Consider the following 19,079-nt stretch of genomic DNA (forward strand, 5'->3'; position numbering starts at 1 on the left):
CCCTATGATCACCGTCAGGTACCACCGCCTTCCCCCCAGGAAAAAAGTATTTTTCGGGTAGGGATATCACAGTATCCTTACTCAAAATACTATGGAAATACTCTACGGTCTTCTCCCCGGACTCTTTCCGGCCAGAAGACCCCTTACCGCCTCTCCTACCGCTACCCGACTCCGAAGAAGAAGAAGAAGACATTTTTCTTACTTTTTGAAGGTGAAGAAAGTCTGAAGAAATTCTTGAAAGCGGAGAGAGAATTTTCGCAAAAAAGAGAGAGTGCAGAAGAAGCAGTCGCAAAAGTGCTTCAATGATGAAGAAAGGAGGTATTTATCAGATTCGGCGAAGATTTCAAAATCGTCGCACCGTTTCGAATCCCACCTTTTCAGGATTCAACGGCCGGATTTTACTGTCGCATTTAATGCAAGGCACGTCCCCTGACATCAGCCTCCCCCTTGCCTTTATCCAGAATGCCGAAGTGACTCACTTCGCCGAAATGATTCACTTCGCCCTTCGGGGGGGGTAGTGATGGGGTGCGTACTAAACAAGCCCAACAGCAATGACGGCCCATCAGCCCAAAGCCCAAGGAAGAGTATGAGTTCGGCATTACCAAAGAGTTCGGCCTCAGCCTACAGCTCGGTAAAAGCCAACCAATCAAGCTCTGCTCTCAGGTCGGCATCAAGCTCTACTCTCAGATCGGCAACCAAAGCAGTTCGGTCTCAGTATTCGACCGAACAAAGAGTTCGGCCTCAGCCTACAGCTCGGTAAAAGCCAACTAATCAAGCTCTGCTCTCAGGTCGGCATCAAGCTCTACTCTCAGATCGGCAACCAAAGCAGTTCGGTCTCAGTATTCGACCGAACAAGGAGTTAGTGGACCCATACAGGATTTCCACAACTTCCAACACACCCACTACCACGTGGTGTCAACTCAGGCCACGATCGTAGGCCATGACCTACGCTACATCCACGATCTTAGGCCATGACCTCCACGACATCCACAACCATCATTAGTGGTGATGCAAGCCACGATCTTAGTTCAATGTATAAATAGAACTTAGATCAGATAGAAAAAGGTTAAGTTCTAAGAAGCTCTCTAGAGATAAAATATCAAATAGCAAGTCTGTATTGTAAGCTGTAGAAAACAGATCAAGCAATACAACTCTGCCCTCCCTTCTTCCCGTGGACGTAGATTTACTTCAGTAAATCGAACCACGTAAATTCATTGTGTCGTAGTCTTTATTCTCTACTAGCATTTACTAACATCAGAAATTCGCGGATTCATCACATATCTAGCTGAAAAAAGAGGAAAAAGGTTTTTAATTTTTCTTTTTTCGCAATACTGACATGTTACTACGTTTTGAGTCCACCTTACTATATGTATGATGTGGTTATTTTCACACACACACACACACACACACTTACTTTTATACTGTATTACATATAAAGTGAAGTGCAAAATTAGGCTTGGGGCATTGTTATTTTCACCTTTACGGTCCTACTGAATTTTATTAATAATAGATGTTCTTACCATAAATTTCTAATGATCTTTTACTGATATTTCTATAAAATGTAAAACATGAGATCTTTTATTTTATATTTTTACTAGTTTTATAAATCTTACTCAAAATTATCATTTTTTTTTGCATTACAGTGTTGTTATTTTGTATTATACGTGCAACGTGATAGCACGAGATAGGATGGACACTTATAATTAAAAATATAAAATCTTATAAATAGTTTAATCCTCTAAGTATAACTTTTTTTCATTTATAATATTTTAAAATATATGAGAAATTTAAAAAATGCATGAAAATATAATTTTCTGCCCAACCCAACCAATCTCATCCTAGCCCGCTTCTATGGTTGGTTGGGCCCAAGCTATCTGGGTCAACCCAACCCATTTGACAACTCTAGCTACAGACACAAAAGCTTACCGCAACAAAAATGATGGTCTAGAAAAAAGAGGATATCAAATGTAGAGGAGGAAAAAGAATTGGAGACACATCCCAAGCCAAGGAAATAAGAGAAGGGAAATACGAGGTGGAACAATCCCAAAAGCATAGGTAATAGGTTGACAAAAAAAGAAAAAGAACAAGGTGATCCAAGAGACACCCTTGCCTAGGGTGTGGAGATAGCACTTGAGGCATCAACAACTTGGGCAATCAAAACGGCAAGAGGAAAGTTTGCACAACCAATGACAAGGAGACACTTTCCTAGGAAGAGGTTGGCCATTTGGCTAAGTAGGAAAACTCTTAACAAAATAGGAAGAGCAGAGTAGGACATGCTCTGATGAGATTACTCTCTAGACCCTTAGATACGATTTAAATTTCATCAATATTTGTCGATCTAATATTTTACTTGGAGATTGATCCCTAATATTCAATGGCTAACGTTCATGAATATTTAGGCCACATTTCAAGTGCATGAGGAATAGCTAGATTTTGTCTAAAAATTTTAGGGATCAATACCCTTTCATAATTCTACTACTCCATAATTCTAGGTAAACATCAATGTAAATCATAAAACTACCTGCTTTGTCCAAATATATCGGACTACTAAAATATTTAATGAAATACTAGTACTTATCTTGACACTACTCGTAAAATTTTTAAGTATTTGAGCTCAAAGCATGTTGATTTTGTGCAATGTCATTTATTTTATCAAAAAAAAATCCATACTTACATCAACGAGTTAGGCAAGTTCCCGACAATTGAATTTTTTTTATAGTTCGAGATAGTTTTAGTAAATTATACTCCTGCTACTTTCTTTATGCCAAAAAAATAGTTTAATTTGTGAAATGAATTTTAATGTACAATTTGTAAAGTATAAAAGATGGATGAAATAAGAGCGAAAAAGAAAAAAACAGTGAGAAAAATTTCCAGTAAAAAATGAGACCATTTTTATGATCAAAGGTAGTATTTCTCCGTCTCAACTTAGTTGAGTTGTATTCTTTTTCGAATTGTTCCAACTTAATTAGCTCGTATTTCTTAAAGTCAAAAAAATGAATATTTAATCCATCTTACTTTATTTTCTCTTACTTACTCTATCTTATTTCTCCTACTTTATTCTCTTTCCTATTTTTATTTTTTCTTCGTTTATTCTATTTAACACAATTTTTTATTCAAAGCTAAAAAGAAATGTCTCATGTAAATTAAGACCGGGGGAGTATTAAAGTTGTGTTTATCTTTGTCATTTTTCATACTCCAGCAATTTCCTTCATTGCAATGACCTTACATAAACTTTGCAGGTTTATGAAATTTGAAAATCTGAAACAAATATATTTTGTTATAGTAGACTGTGTATTAATTTTTGGTTATGAAGTCATCTTCAGAAGAAATTTTAATAAATCGAATAAGATGAGTGGAGTGATACCTTCTATCTCTCCTCATGCTTCCACTTCACTATTATGTTGAGAAGATTGTTGATCAGACATTTTCCCATCACCTACCACTGATAACTCTCTCTCACTCGAATGTAGAACCATTTATTTATACATCCTGATTCATATTAATATTCCTTAGCTGAAACCACCCTAATTATCTATTCGTTGCTTGCAAATTAATTATGGCCACCATTTAGCTTTCCATGTACCTCTGTTCTGTTGTAAATGTTGTCAATTTTCATCTGGGCTGCGGTCCTCTGAGATTAGAGGTGTTCAAAACCACTCACATTTTGTGATGCAGCGTAGAATTGGAATGAGATTCTTCAATATTTCCAATTTCGAGTTGTTTTTTAGTAAAGAGTTTATTTTTGCTGCTCTTGAAATGTGGGATTTCTAAGAGCTGCTGGTTCAAGATCTTTTGGGAGGGGATCGATCTGCTATTAGCTGAATTCGGATGAAGTTTTCAAGAACTGCCCTTTCAGAATTAGTTGTGTGTTATTCTATTACTAGAGTGGTAAGAGCCTGACAGTTTCTTGAGATATTAATACATTACTTATCTTTTATCTTGAAATTAATTTCCATAGTTCACTCATTTCATAATTGTATTGCTGTTATGCTAACTTCTGCTTTTGTTATGGCTTTTAATTGTCTGTGGGATGTCTATGTGATCCCATTAATTTTAACATTATTTATGCCCTGAAAGTGGATTGAGTTGTTTGCCAAAACTGCTTAGCTAATGGTGCTCTTATAAGTTTCTGATTAGTAGAATCATCTAATTTTTGTTATGTTCTGGTAGTTAGAGCGTAATTGTTAATTAATTGAGGGGGAGGAAGCAGTGAATGCAATCTTAGTGTTGGTTTTGTCATTTTGTGCATAAATTTGGTCATGGTTGAGTAGGAGCATGAGATCTTATGTTCCTTGTGTTAATTCCTCAGGTTGTTTCTTGATCCTCATTCCTCAATGATGGCTTCTGATCTCAATGCTGAACTCTTGAAAAGTGCCGGCGTTTTTCATCTCAAGATCTGGGAAGTTATTGGAATAATAGTTGGGCTATTTATTGTGATCATCCTCTTGCTGTTGACATTTTATCTAAGTTCGCAAAAGAAATTGAGAAGGGATCAAGAAAAGTATCCCACTAGCCAAATACCTATTGTTTCAAAGGAAATAAAAGAGATCCGGATGGAGCAAGTTTCGACTGAGGGATTTGCTCCACAAGACGGGGTTCATCTCACTATTCATGACAGGTCAAGTGATAGAGAATCAGACAATGTGTTGGTCCATCCGGGGATACCTAAGTTCAAAAATGAAGATAACAGTAGCATGTTGGGCTCGTTCCACCACATCGACAGAGATTATTGTGGATCACAATCAGGAGATGAATGGAGTTCAGGAACATTTGGTGGATATAGACCTTCTTCATCAAATCCAATTACTGGTCCTTCTCCTTTAAGTGGTCTGCCCGAATTTTCTCATCTCGGTTGGGGCCATTGGTTTACTTTACGAGACCTTGAGCTGGCGACAAACAGGTTCTCGAAGGAGAATGTTATTGGAGAGGGTGGATATGGAATTGTTTACCAAGGACAGCTTATCAATGGAACTCCTGTGGCTGTTAAGAAGCTCTTTAACAACCTGTGAGTCTCGAAATTTTTCTTGTGATATTAATGAAATCTCTTATTGTTTGATTTCACTTCTAATAATTAGTAATCTATTGTCATGTTTCTCTGCCAGAGGTCAAGCTGAAAAAGAGTTTACAGTGGAAGTAGAGGCTATTGGCCATGTGCGGCACAAGAATTTGGTCCGACTTCTGGGATACTGTATTGAAGGAACTCATAGGTACAGCTTCTAATGAAAACTCCCTTTCTGTGACTTAGCCCTTTTAAGTGTCGAATATCAACTACTCCCTCTGTCCCATTCAAAGTGGAGCATTTCTTTTCCGGTAGGAGTTTTAATGTAGTGTTGTTTTGTGTGTTAAGTGGAGAGATAATAAAATAGAGAGAGTGCTTATTCTATTTTTAAAAATGGTTCACTTTGAATGGGACATTCCAAAAAGGAAAAAATGTGTCACTTTTAATGGGACAAATGGAGTATATTAGTACAGGGTTTTTAGGTGCGTTTCATTTCCAAATATGATGTAGGGAGGTTAGTATAACTGTAGTTCTAAGAGCACGGCTTAAACTGAAAAGTTGATTTGAAGCTCTAAACTGAGCAAAGATCAGAGTCTGCTCATCAACCTAATCCCTAAATTTGTTATTGATGTTAATGTGTCAGACTGCTGGTGTATGAGTATGTCAACAATGGCAATTTAGAACAATGGCTTCATGGTGCAATGCGTCATCATGGATATCTTACTTGGGAGGCTAGAACGAAGGTTCTTCTTGGCACAGCAAAAGCGTGAGTTTGTTGGGTAGTTTAGTTTTATTGTGAGCCACTCTGGATTTAACTTTTCACTTCACACATGGATTTGCAGACTTGCCTATCTGCACGAGGCAATTGAGCCGAAGGTGGTTCATAGAGATATAAAGTCGAGCAATATACTGATTGACGAAGAGTTCAATGCTAAGGTCTCTGATTTTGGTTTGGCTAAGCTGCTTGGTGCGGGGAAAAGTCACATTACGACTCGAGTCATGGGCACCTTTGGGTAAGTGTTTGTGGTTTTCACTGGCTCTTCATTCATAACCTTTCATTCATAATTTCATATCAATGCTAGAAATTACTCTATTTGCTAATTCTCTCCAACCATTTTCAGATATGTGGCTCCTGAATATGCAAATACCGGCCTTTTAAATGAAAAGAGTGATGTTTATAGCTTTGGGGTATTGCTGTTAGAAGCAATCACAGGACGGGAACCAGTAGACTATGGTCGTCCAGCTGCAGAGGTATTTGTCTGTTGAGGCAGCCTTTTGTCAACGATTAGCATATTTATTTGACGTCCTTTTTCATAAATACGTGTCTTAGATGGCAAATATATATAATGTATATATGTCTACTGAACTTTAGGACATACACTGTATCATGCTTCAATACTTTAGGATCAACCTTTTAATGAATAACTCCATCTTTTTTTTTGGTAATTGTAATATACTATATAATTGGAATGGACTACAAGGGTATTTTCATTTGTGTACTTCTGTTATTTAACAGTATAAACTTGATGACTTGCAGGTTAATCTGGTTGACTGGCTGAAAATTATGGTCGGAAGTAGGCGCTCGGAAGAAGTGGTTGATCCAAATATTGACACGAGGCCGTCAACTAGATCCCTCAAAAGGACTCTTTTGACTGCTTTGAGATGTGTAGATCCAGATTCAGACAAGAGGCCAAGGATGAGCCAAGTTGTCCGGATGCTTGAATCAGAAGAATATCCCATACAAAGAGGGGTCGGTATGCCACATCCCATTTTAATGAAATAGTATTGGCTGCTACTTTGCTATTTACTAAGATGGATTGGAACTTTGAAAAATCCCAATGCACATTGATGGTTTCTAGAGTTTGAGCTAATTTTAGTCGATTCATATCTCATTGAAAGGGTAGGATTAGAGAAATCTTAGTAATGAACATAAAAATGAAAAACAAACGCCCCTATAGGAATGATATTAAAAGGGAAATGACTCTTCATTAGTCTTATATAAAACTAACCAAAAGTAGAGCCAGCATAGAGGCTTCACTGAATCCTTTTTGGCAGATTTTCCCTGCTCACGTTGTTAGTACATGAATCTATATCCATTTTTATTTTTGTTTCTGGCTATAAATTCTGTTGGTTGAAGTCTCACAAATGATAGTTGCTGCTTTAGGTGCACTGAAAGCCATAAAAAGAAACTAGTGCAGTTGAAGCATGAGTATTTGATGAGGGCGAGTGAATGTATGTTTAGCAAAAGCAGATCAATGTGAGTGAAAATAAGTTATGTGCTGGAAAAACAAATGAATTGTGATTGTTGTCATGTTTCATCTTTTGTAGGATCGAAGGCATAGAAGGACCCGGGCAAGTAGCATTGAGATCGATTTCCAGAGGGAGAACTACGACACTGATAAAAGCGACAATCAGGACCTAAGGTGAGACAGAGGAACCGAGATCATTTGCATCAACGAGTGTGGATCTTAGCAGCCAAAAACAAGATTCTGACTAAAAGTTTTCAGTCTGCTGATATGTTAGCATTTCATGAAGGTGTTGAAGCACAGAAGTATGGTAGGCATAGGTTAGGTAGACATGGACTTTTTTTCATATCTTATTTTAGGTGTTTTCTTCGTGTATTTTTCATTCTTGCTGTTGTAGTAAAATAATATAGGTAGCTCTTGTTTTGCGATGGAAGTGATGGTGATTGACAATCCGGAGAAAATTAATGGGCTTGTATAGATATAGGGTGCTTGTAAAAAGTTGTTTGATGAACTGATTTCTTCTTATGTGTAATTTGAGAAATAAAATATACACTTTGTTTGAGATAATAATGGGAGCTCAAGAAATATAACATCATGCTTAACATATTTATTACTCCACAACAACAAAAACTATTGATTCGGCAAACTATGTTTTGGGGTCTTGAGAAAAGTCGGCCACCTAATATAGATGTCGTCCGGGATATAGTAGTCTTTGTTGTACCGATGTGCATTATCCGTGAAGCTTCCAACAAGGTCCCTACTATCTAACACGTCGTTGAAGACGTCGGAGACATTCAACACGTTGTTGTTGTTTGACTCGGACATACCAAAGAATACATGTCAAATCCATAGCTAGTGGTTGGGAATGCTTCTATGATGATGGTTGGATGGCTTCTATTAGTATAATGTTCTCTTCATGTTGCGGGCTAGTTTTTCTACTGTATGTAATTAATGTTGCCAAGCATGTATGAGAAGTTGTGTTGGGTCTCGTGCATATTGAGTAAGTATTGGCAATTCTCAAGTGTGCAGTGCATATGCAGAAAAAAAATATCAATAGGGATTGTGATTTTTAAATTTTATGTTTAAAATATAATTTTGATTTTTTAGATTATTTATAAGGGCTTTTATACAATAATTTACCTTAGACATAGATAAATTTTTAAAAATTATGAAAGAAAAAAAATCAAATTTTTTTATTAGGGCTTCAGCCCCACCTCCCATCCACATGGTTCCGCCCATGCAAGTGTCGTCGTATGCATCTTGAATATCCTTGCATAATCATCTCAAGCGCTCTCGCCCCATACTATCGATAACACACAAGCACTTATCGAAAATATCTGAATTCACGACAGTTGTAAATTATTGGACGACCTTCGTACATTTTTGAAGTGTGGAAAGGCTTTACCATTCAAAATTGTTGGCTTTTCAATTATCAGAACCGAAAAATTTGATTATCTATTAACTAATAACTGCACTTATTTATTTCAATTATTGGTTTAACTTATAACGAATATGGTTAATTGTCTATAATGAAATTACTGAGTTTGGTCAAATTCTGGTTTATTCTACACTCTACAAATAAATCACGAAATTTCAAAAACGTTCAATTGTCCCATAATAAATTTTTTTGAGGCAAATTCGATGTTAAATTGGCGTGAACGTGTAAAATTTTGGTATTGTCAATGAATAGTGACGTAAATGTATACTAATGTGACGATGCAAATATTGTAGTTTTGGGTTTAAGAAATTAAAAATAATAACACAAAATGATCAAATTGGACCATCGAAACTTTTTAAAACTCTATGATTTGTCATAAACATAAAATTTTGAAAAATGTGAAATAAACATGAATTTATAAGCCTGAAGAATCATAGCCAATCCTCACCAGTTTGAAGGGCAAAAGCGTCATTCCAGTAAACGAAGGATATAGGATAGGATAGTGAGAAGCGAGTAAGCAGAAGAGAAGAAAAAATTCGTTGGAAGCGACTGAATTGAATTGAGACGCTCTGCAGCAATGGCTGCTCTATCTCTTTCGTATTCTCTCATTCCAAAGCCTTCCCATAACGAAACTCAAACCGCCATTTCTGTATCCAGACCCAATCTTTCTTTCTTGTCCCACTCTCTCTCACATCTGTCTCTCACCGCCCGCAAACACCCGGTAGTGTCAAAAGCAACGGAAACTGAGGCTGCATTATCCGTTACCGATGCCGAAATCGACACCCCGGTTCTGGAAATTGAGCCCGCTGTTGAAACTGCCGAGCCCAAGCGTGAGGAAGTTTTTGCTGTTGTGATGGTGAGTCCTTAATTTCTATGAAACTGTAGTGTTGGAAACCGGTTTTAATTAAGAGTTTATTTTCTTTGTTAAGAAGAATTATGGGACGTTTCATCAGTTTGATTGCTTAGAATCATAAGGAAAACTTATAGCAGCTCACTCAATTTCTAGTGATATTAATATGAATAAGCGCATCAGCTAACTATTTTAATATTGGATTCTATAATCCAGCTAGAAACCATGATTAATGATAAGTAGATTGAGTTCGAGGTTCAGTAAAACGTCCATTATCCATCTAAGAATTCCAGTTACTTTGAGCTCTGGCCTCTGAAAGCTCTCTTAATTGATTTACTCCAGTTCAACAAAATAGTGCCTGATAGTTGATTAGTTTCCCAATAACAAGCTGCATTCTTGGATGATCTGCATTATGTAGTTGCAAAATCTGATTTGGCTGACTTCCTCATTTGTGACCTGCATATTGGTATTGGCTCTTTGATTTGCAATTGGACCTCCTCGCAGCTTTTCATCGTGTAGTCCAAGCTCGTCATCGCTGAAACGTTCCAAGTTGGTCTGCGTTGCTTCACCATCTTCAATCGATCTCTTGTTAACTTGTTGTAGTGAATACAACCGGCTCTAGATACAATGTAGAAAACCCAGGAATTTTAATGAAGAAGGTGATAGTAATTTTCATTAGAATACTGAAAAATCAACTGTACAAAGTAACTAACACTATTCATACAACTAAATGGGGATAGCTTTTAAATCGAGTCAGTTACAGAAGACTGACGGTCTGACTCTAATCTGTGGTTTCTTTTAGTGACTTAGTCACACTTTTATGAGTAAGGCTTGATATATTGCAACACGTTAGATTAATCGTAATCAACGGTGCACAGATACTCTGATCATGAGCCTCAGATTGAATCCCCCTTGATGTTGTCTGTCAACAAATTTCAGCTACGCTTCACATATGTTCGCCATCCTTCTGTGCATCTTCATTAACCGCATATTTTTTTGATGGGTAAATGAACTTAAATTTAAAAGCCGTGCCACGGAGGGCTCGAACCTGAGACCTTTGGCCTCAGGCATTAACCTCTCTACTGCTTGGCCAACTCACACACGTCATTATTTTCTCTTTTCTGTTGGAAAATTTTGGTTGTCTAGAGTTAAACAATGTGTTAATATCTTCAATTTTTTTGGTTAACTTCTAGTATGCGGAATTGGAGATTATTGAAAATCTATTTGTCATTTAATACTTGCTGCTGTTTAATATGTCGAAACTTCAGCTGCTTGATACCAGGCACTAGGTCAAGCTTCTTTGCATTATTTTTACCTTCCTTCATTTATAATGTGTTTTGAAGATATTATGATGCCTTAACAGCTTTTTCACCTCCCATGAAAATGATAAAGTTACACAAAATCAGGGGTGGAATCCCTTCTGCTGTTTGTTGCAGATGTAATTATTCAAGATATTTTGTTTGTCTGATATGTATGGGGATGTGTTTGTCTCTTTTGCTGAAGCATCCTGCTTGTTTCTCTTGAGATGTTTGTTCCTCCATACAGTTACCTTGATTGTCATTTTTCATTGAATCTGCCTAATGAATCATGCGTTGAGTTTAATAGTCTACTTAGAATTTTTTTCTTTTGGCCTTTTACTTGCTTAGGTTGGAGGTAGGCAGTATATCGTATTCCCTGGACGTTATATCTACACACAGAGGCTTAAAGGTGCAAGTGTAAAAGACAAGGTAAGTAAAGATATTATGAGAATCCTACCGTCGTATATGAGTATTTACCTTTCTAGTTTCCATTATTATGTTATATTGATTGTTCTGCTGAAAATCACCTTCATATATTGGTGTGAATTCCATTGCCTTGGGGATCTTATTTCTATTTCTCCACCGCTCTTTCTCATTGTACGAACAATTTTATGGCATGGAAATGATTCGTCCAATTCATCTTGATCATGTGATGGCATGGAAATGTGAGTTAGGCATGGATAATGTGCTGCCGGAGCCTAAAAAATTGAGATTTTCAACTACTACTTTTACTGGTTTTGTTGGCTACATTATGCAAATGTTGAATTGTTTAGTGGATATCAACTCATATGTAGATATCACTTTCATACATAATTTCATTCTTTTTCTTCTTCTGCCTTGTATGTATAATGAATACTTCCCTATCCATAGTGACACATAATACATTACAACTCGACCTGTCCAGGTAACCTTAAATAAGGTGTTGCTCGTGGGAACAAAAACAAGCGCATATATTGGAAAACCGATAGTGCCTAATGCCACAGTCGAGGCAGTTGTTGAAGAGCAAGTATGATCAGAATCCAGGATGCTTTCTTGTATACATACTCATGTAAACCTAGTGCATCAACTCACTTGTTCTATTCTATGCAGACGCTGGATAAGAAAGTGATCGTTTTCAAATACAAGAAGAAGAAAAACTACAGAAGAAACATTGGTCACCGACAGGTTAGCACATCATTTTGTTACTTGAAATCCCACTAAGTTGCATTCTTTCAATTTTTTCGCCACCTGCTTTATATCTTTGCTTGTACAGCCTATTACAAGGATACGGATAACAAGCATCACAGGATACCAAGACTCTCCTGTGACTACCCTCGATTAGATTGTAGCAACACTAGATTGGAGAACTGTCTGGTCTTGCAGCTTGTTAGATTTCATTAATTTTTTGAGAAGATGATGTCTACTGTCAATGCATCTTGATTTTGATGGAAACTGCTACTTTGAAGTTGGAGTGTGAAGGTCCATCGAGGGCATTATGTAGCCCCATCATTTTGATTCTCAAATCTTATTTTGGCAATATTTTTAGTGTTAATTGTTGTGCAGTTGCTTCCAGATTATGCCGTTCTTGTGAATGCAGTTGCTGTATGTCGTGTCGTGTTTTCTGTCAAGAGTCGGATGTGTTGTAGCTCAGATCTAGACTCAGCGAGTTAGGGTAGCGACATTATGTTGAGGATATACTGAAAATCCCGGATTTCGGAGGATCTCATAGGACGACTTCCAAAAATTCATATCCATGCTTCCAGGACCTCTTGACTGCAAATCTTATATTTGTAGATGAGGGCTTGTAATTTTTGTCACTCCATCAGTAGATCTAAACCTCTGATCCTCTAACCAATTAACTGTAAAAATCATGGATTAAATATGCCCGGTCAATGGTTTTGACCAAAGAATAAATGTGACGAGACATTTAATTTTGTGAAATTAAATGATATAGCGTCGATCTACATTTTACGTAGATAAATGTAGTATATTCACTTTCTCAAATCCGATTTCCGATGAGTGAGAAATAGTAGATTAAAGTTGGGCATAATTAGCTTTTAATTAAAGCTTGGAGCATGTGCTTAGGGAATAATTAACTAGTGTTAATTATCCCACATTGAAAGATTAATACATCTTTAATGTGTTTAAATTAAGTGACTTTATGTTACTTAATAATTATAGTGGATCAAGATGAGTGAAAAAGCCCACACGCGCGCACACGCGCGCCGCCGCCGCCTGCCCCGCCCGAGCCCGTGCTCGTGGGCGTGGGCGCGGGCCGCGGGCCCGGGCCTGATCCCGATCTCGATCTTGGACTTGGATCTTGGCAATTGGTCTTTGGGCTTGGGGCTTGGCCCAAACTATTCTTTTTGGACCACCGCCGAGTCAGCAATCCAAGTGGCTTGACACGTCGTCAAGCGAGGCACAGTCACGGGTGCCACGTGAGAAATCCACAAGCTCCACACACGGATGGCACACTCCTGCCACACGCCTGTAACCGACGTCGGTTACGAATTGGCCATGATGAGCCTTCAATGGCTGGTTGACCCTGCATGGTGGCTTGGCCTATAAATAGGCTAGCCATACCACTGCATTAGGACAAAAAAAACACCATTACAAGCCTTCTGCATCATCATAAGCTCTCTCCCTCTCTCTGCATTGTCCTTCTGTCGAAGCTCTGCCCTCTCCTCCATCCAGTTCGCCGGAGCTCTAGTGATTGCGGTGCTGCATCAATAGAGACGTAGCCGTTTTACCTTTGGGGACGACACGCCAAACCGAAGAGCACTACTGGGGCGTATCTCGTCTTGCGGGCTCAAACATTTTTCACGGTTACTGTTTCGTTTTTACATTTGTAATCTCATTCTAGTTCAGCTTCCTCTTTTGTATTCATTCTTTTGGGTTGTATTACGCCCGGCTCTTATCTCTTGTAATCAGTAGAACCAACATTAACTTATTCGAAGTTTGAATATTGCGTGAGCAATAACAGACTCATCATACTCTGAATCTAGGAAGGATAAAATAGTGCAGATGAAGCATAGACAGAATTTTCGAAATCTCACTAGGGGGCAATATTTTTGATTGCCTCATGACATTTAATTTTTATTTTGGGTAGTAGCTAATTGAAATGAAACATGCAAATAAAATATGATGGTTTTATTCAAAATAGGGCAGTGAAATTAATAACTTTTTACATGGAGTACCATTTTATCTAGTTAGCATTTTTGCTTGTACACGTTTTTATCAAACTTGCAATACTATATAATAGAATCCCTAGGTCATTACTAAACATATTTTCATCAACAAAATACAAGTGCTTGTGGTTGTGGGAGAAATTATTCAGCAAAACAATTTATTAATTTCCACTAAGTCACTAACTAATATATAAAATATAGAGCTCGTGAATCATGTATCATGATTGAGACTTTACTGCCACAATACAGTGGTGTGTGACAGAAACCTGAAAATCTAATCTTTTCCTTTTACAATATTTAAAGCGTTTCCTTCATCTTTAATATTGATACGGTGGATTTCTGGTTTTAAAAAGTTAGTATCTTTTCAATAATTTGACTTTTATATAGGGATGCTAGTGAAGTTGGAATTGAAAATTTCTAATCCGATAAAATCACAATCTAATTAGCTCGATTCGAAATCGAAACCGAACCATGAACACCTCTACTCACTAGTAGTCCTCCTTACATTGCAATCACATTCAACACAATCTTCACAATATTACTGAGCAACTTACTTTTGTTATGATTACAAAACCAGTGATTTTTTATCCGTCAAAGAATAATACTAGTACTACTACTACTTAGTTTAAGTCTTGATAATTTGTACACGTCATATACAAATGCACCCTAAAATTCATGTATTTAGATGTAAATAACTTATTAATTTGCAATTATTCAAACTTAGTAAATACTCCATCAATTATGATTTATTAATTTTCTTAATATGATGGAGTATTTTTTAGTTAGAGGAAGTAGAATTGGATTCGAATCATTGACTACAGTCGTTATATAAATGAACCTTAGTAATATACCAATTAATTGTAATTAGATTATATTCGGTCACACATTCCCCACTACTAAATGATTCAAAATAAAGTGTAGCCTTTTGGAAATTGTTTATAATTGAGAGGGAAAAGTAAGTAGTATAAGATGAATGAAGAAAGGTAGTGATGGGATACGAACTAAACAACTAAACAATAATTGCGAGCCCAATAGCAGTGACGGCCCATCAGCCCAAAACCCAAGAAAGAGTATCAGTTCGGCACAACCAAAGAGTTCGGTCACAGCCTATAGCTCGGTAGTATCAGTTCGGCACAACCAAAGAGTTCGGTCACAGCCTATAGCTCGGTAAAAGCCGACCAATCAAGCTCAACTCTCAGATCGGCAAAAGCTGATCGGCAAAGTTCAGCAGTTCGGTCTCAGTATTCGACCGAACAAGGAGATAGTGGACCCATGCAGATCTCCACGACCTCCATTACACCCACGATCTATTTAGTGGTATTAAGCAGTTATCAACCCCACTACCAGGGCTGCAAACCACGATCTTAGTTCGAATGTATAAATAGAACTTAGATCAGATAGACAGGGTTAAGCTCTCTAGATCCTGAATCTTATAGCAAATCAGTATTGTAATCTGTAAGCGAGACCAAGCAATACAAATTTGCCCTCTCTTCTTCCCGTGGACGTAGATTTACCTCAGTAAATCGAACCACGTAATTTTCCGTGTTGTGATCGTTTATTACTTGCATTTATTCCCATCAAAAATTCGCCAAATCATCACTGGCGCCGTCTGTGGGAAACAGAGAACCAAAACTGTGATAAAAGCGAGTTTTTGATCCTTTTCCACCAAAAAATGCGTACCAGATCACATAATACCCATACTTCCGTCCGTGATGAATGTGAGGAAGCTAGTCCAGCCCGTAGGCCTGGAAAACAGCCTCGGGAGAAATCTGCCTCCAGTTCTCACGGTGAAAGAACAAACCACTCAAAAAGTCATCGCACCGAGCCTCCCCAGCAGCTCGCTTTGAATGAGGCTGTCAAGTTGTTCTTGGCTGAGAAGCAGGATGAGTTCTTAACATTCCTGCAAAAGAGCCAGAAGCCGGAGAAGAAAACGGCGGATTCTCCCTCCCCCTCCAGACATGAAAGTGACTACCGCAGTAGTGCCGTATCTTCCAGGAGAAAGAATCCTCACCACCGATATATTCCTTCTCCTCCTTGTTACCGAAATCACAGGAGAACTCCATCTCCACCATACCGTAGAGATGTCGGATTCGCTATGTATGGAGCGCTGAAGACTCCATTTTCGGATGATATCACCAGAACTCCGTTGCCTCAGAATTACCGAACTCCGTCAGTGACTTATGACGGGTTAGTGGATCCTCATGATTTCCTGGGACGCTATCAGTATAATATGGCGAACCAAGGTCTCAATGAGGTTCATATGTGTAAGCTGTTTCCCGAGCTGCTCATCGGGAACGCAAGAAGGTGGTTTGATAGCCTCCCTCAAGGCAGCATTAGATCTTACAGAGATCTAATGGATGCTTTTCATAGGAGGTTCTTCCAGAAAGCGGAAACCCGAATCACTTCGGCTCAGCTGCTTTCTATACGTCAAGGTCGCGATGAAAAGATTAGCGACTTCATGACAAGATTCCACAAGGAATGCCTACAAGTAGATGATCTCAATGATCTACTTGTCATTTCGGCATTCCAAAATGGAATTCTGCCAGGAGCTCTCTACAGAAAGCTCGTTGAATGCAGTCCGCAAACAGCTCAAGAGATGTGGGACATTGCGGACCAGTTTTCTCGTGCTGATGAGGCAGACCGTCGAAAACGGTCTTTAGACAGCTCTTCCAGAGGAGACAAGAGGAAGCCCGATCATAGCGATCAGGGACATCCTCGCCGAACTCCTTTTGAAAGAATTCAAAGGGCACCGGTACAAGACAGATTGGGACCACGTCTCAATCCTGAGAAACCACCCGCTCAGTTCGTACCATTGAACAAGTCGAGAGCGGAAATTTTCGAACTGCATTCTGATATGTTCGAAAAACCAAAGTCGATGACGAAATCGGCCACGCGCCGAAGTCAGGATAAATATTGCTCCTTCCATCAAGACCACGGTCACGATACCGAGGAGTGCCGAAATTTGGCAGCAGATATTGATGTTCTTGTGAAAGCAGGGACGTTAAAAAAATACCAAAGCAAGCCGCCGAAAAAGAATAAGAAACAGAGAAGTGCGAACTGCGCTCCTCAGGATCCTAAAAGGCAACAGGATCCCGAAGACGATGACGAGCCGCAATATGATGGAGTGATCCAGACTATTGACGCTCTCCCAGCCGGGAAGACTAAATCGTCTCTAAAATCAGAGCGCAGAGGCTTCAATCGAGAGGAGCCAACACATAAAAGGCTGAAGAAGGAGGAAGTAATTACATTTTCAGATGCAGATCCCGTCTCGGCCATTTCTCCTCATCAAGACGCTATTGTCATTCAAGCTGGAGTGGCAAACAAACTGATCCACAGAGTGTTTGTGGATACAGGAGCGTCGGTTAGCATTCTTTTTAAAGAATGTTTTGATAAACTGGAAGTGGATCCAGCTCGGCTCAGTCCGGCCCCAATTCCTCTGAAAAGTTTCGCCCAGGAGGACACCCGCCCTGAAGGTATTATCAGCCTTCCGATTACGGTAGGAAGAGCGCCTACTAGCTCCAGTACGGTGATCGAGTTTTTTGTGGTAAAAGCTCGATCCCCGTATAACATTATACTGGGAAGAGACTGGCTCAACACAGTTCGGGCCATTTGCTCTACTTATCACCTCACAATCAAGATTCCCACTAAATGAGGGATAGCAGTCATTCGAGGTGATCAAAAGAGAGCAAAAGAATGTTTGCAGATTGCGCTTAAAAGTGCCGAACAATCAGATCGGCACCATCAAGCATAGCAATCACAGCAGCCGGAGTCAGAGGCAGGCGAAATGAACGAAGTCACACCGGAGCCGAACTCGATGAAAGTTCAGTTATACGAAGATGATCCATCCAGAACGGTCAAGATCGGTTTCGCGGGAACACCTCTACTCCGGGAAAAGACCATCCAGCTCCTCAAAGAGTACAAAGATGTCTTTGCGTGGTCTCCGTTGGACATGACTGGAGTGTCTCCCGAGGTAATTACACATCGGTTAAATATTGATCCTTCAGTCCGGCCTATAAAACAGAAGCAAAGACTCTTTGCGGCAGAAAGAAATCAAGTCATCCATGACGAAGTCCGCCAATTACTGAAAGCGGATGTATTATTTGAAGTAAAATATCCCTCTTGGGTGGCCAATCCTGTGATGATCAAGAAAAAAGAAAGAGGATGGCGGATGTGCATAGATTTTACAGATCTAAATAAGCACTGTCCTAAAGATTGCTACCCCCTTCCCAACATAGATAAAAAAGTAGAAGCTTTGATAGGCTTCGAAATTTTCTGTTTTCTTGATTTGTATAAAGGATACCACCAAGTTTTAATGGATGAGAATGATGCTTCAAAAACGGCTTTCATTACTGACTTCGGTATTTTTGCTTATAAAAAGATGCCATTTGGTTTAAAGAATGCCGGAGCCACATATCAAAGGATGGTAGATAAGCTATTTCGGCACCTGATCGGAAAAGAGGTTGAAGTATATGTTGACGACATAGTTGTTAAAAGCAGAAGCACTTCGGAGTACGAAAACAATCTCAAATCCACTCTCGACGTGCTCAAAAAAGCCAACCTCAAACTCAATCCCCAAAAATGTACCTTTTTGGTAGATTCGGGAAAATTTCTGGGTTGTTGGGTTTCAAAGGAAGGACTCAAGGCAAATCCCCTAAAGGTTCAAGCTGTTCAGAACATGGCAATGCCGAAGTCCATACATGATGTGCAAAGGCTAACTGGATGTCTAGCCGCACTGAATAGATTCCTTTCCCAAGCAGCCGAAAAGCAAATGTCGTTCTTCAATGTTTTGAAGAAGGCACCAAAGTTTGAGTGGGGAGCCGAACAGAAAAAGGCTTTTGACGAACTCAAAAGTTATTTAACCGAACTTCCTACTCTTTCTGCTCCAACAGATGCCGAAGTGATATTCTTATATTTAGCAGCATCAGATCAAACCATTAGCGCGGTGCTTGTACGAGAAGAAGGCCTAAAACAGCGTCCTATCTACTTTACAAGCCGAGCATTAAGAGGTCCCGAAACAAGGTATCAACCTCTGGAAAAAATTGCTCTGGCATTAGTAAATGCAGCAAGGAGACTGCGGCCAT

The 19,079-nt window shown here is 38.9% G+C and overlaps 2 protein-coding genes across 3 annotated transcripts; both read left to right on the forward strand.

Moving 5' to 3' along the window:
• Positions 1-3,356: 3,356 nt before the first annotated feature.
• Positions 3,357-7,812, forward strand: LOC121742143 (probable receptor-like protein kinase At2g42960). Of its 2 annotated transcripts, none has more exons than XM_042135192.1 (8): positions 3,357-3,888; positions 4,310-5,005; positions 5,103-5,207; positions 5,643-5,765; positions 5,842-6,012; positions 6,121-6,250; positions 6,537-6,753; positions 7,328-7,812. In XM_042135192.1, exons 2-8 carry the CDS (start codon positions 4,335-4,337, stop codon positions 7,339-7,341), a joined length of 1,431 nt encoding a protein of 476 aa, XP_041991126.1. In that variant the 5' UTR covers positions 3,357-3,888; positions 4,310-4,334; the 3' UTR covers positions 7,342-7,812. The 2 variants fall into 2 exon arrangements, with proteins under 2 accessions (XP_041991126.1, XP_041991125.1); XM_042135191.1 differs by having other exon boundaries at positions 3,358-3,888; positions 6,537-6,749.
• A 1,378-nt stretch (positions 7,813-9,190) lies between these two features.
• Positions 9,191-12,362, forward strand: LOC121811260 (50S ribosomal protein L21, chloroplastic-like). The gene is made up of 5 exons (XM_042212087.1): positions 9,191-9,539; positions 11,180-11,260; positions 11,736-11,837; positions 11,921-11,995; positions 12,084-12,362. The coding sequence occupies exons 1-5, from the start codon at positions 9,261-9,263 to the stop codon at positions 12,150-12,152; spliced, it is 606 nt and encodes a 201-aa protein (XP_042068021.1). The 5' UTR covers positions 9,191-9,260; the 3' UTR covers positions 12,153-12,362.
• The last annotated feature ends 6,717 nt before the right edge of the window (positions 12,363-19,079 follow it).

The sequence above is a fragment of the Salvia splendens genome, chromosome 7 (genome assembly GCF_004379255.2).
Source record: "Salvia splendens isolate huo1 chromosome 7, SspV2, whole genome shotgun sequence".
Classification (NCBI taxonomy): domain Eukaryota; kingdom Viridiplantae; phylum Streptophyta; class Magnoliopsida; order Lamiales; family Lamiaceae; genus Salvia; species Salvia splendens.

Excerpts from the sequence above, each read along its gene's own strand:
- LOC121742143 (XM_042135191.1), top strand. The coding sequence starts at position 4,335 with ATGATGGCTTCTGATCTCAATGCTGAACTCTTGAAAAGTGCCGGCGTT. Across the intron at positions 5,208-5,642 it reads TGTATTGAAGGAACTCATAG|ACTGCTGGTGTATGAGTATG; the intron begins GTACAGCTTCTA and ends TTAATGTGTCAG. Across the intron at positions 6,251-6,536 it reads ATGGTCGTCCAGCTGCAGAG|GTTAATCTGGTTGACTGGCT; the intron begins GTATTTGTCTGT and ends GATGACTTGCAG.
- LOC121811260 (XM_042212087.1), top strand. The coding sequence starts at position 9,261 with ATGGCTGCTCTATCTCTTTCGTATTCTCTCATTCCAAAGCCTTCCCAT. Across the intron at positions 11,838-11,920 it reads AGGCAGTTGTTGAAGAGCAA|ACGCTGGATAAGAAAGTGAT; the intron begins GTATGATCAGAA and ends TATTCTATGCAG. Across the intron at positions 11,996-12,083 it reads GAAACATTGGTCACCGACAG|CCTATTACAAGGATACGGAT; the intron begins GTTAGCACATCA and ends TTGCTTGTACAG.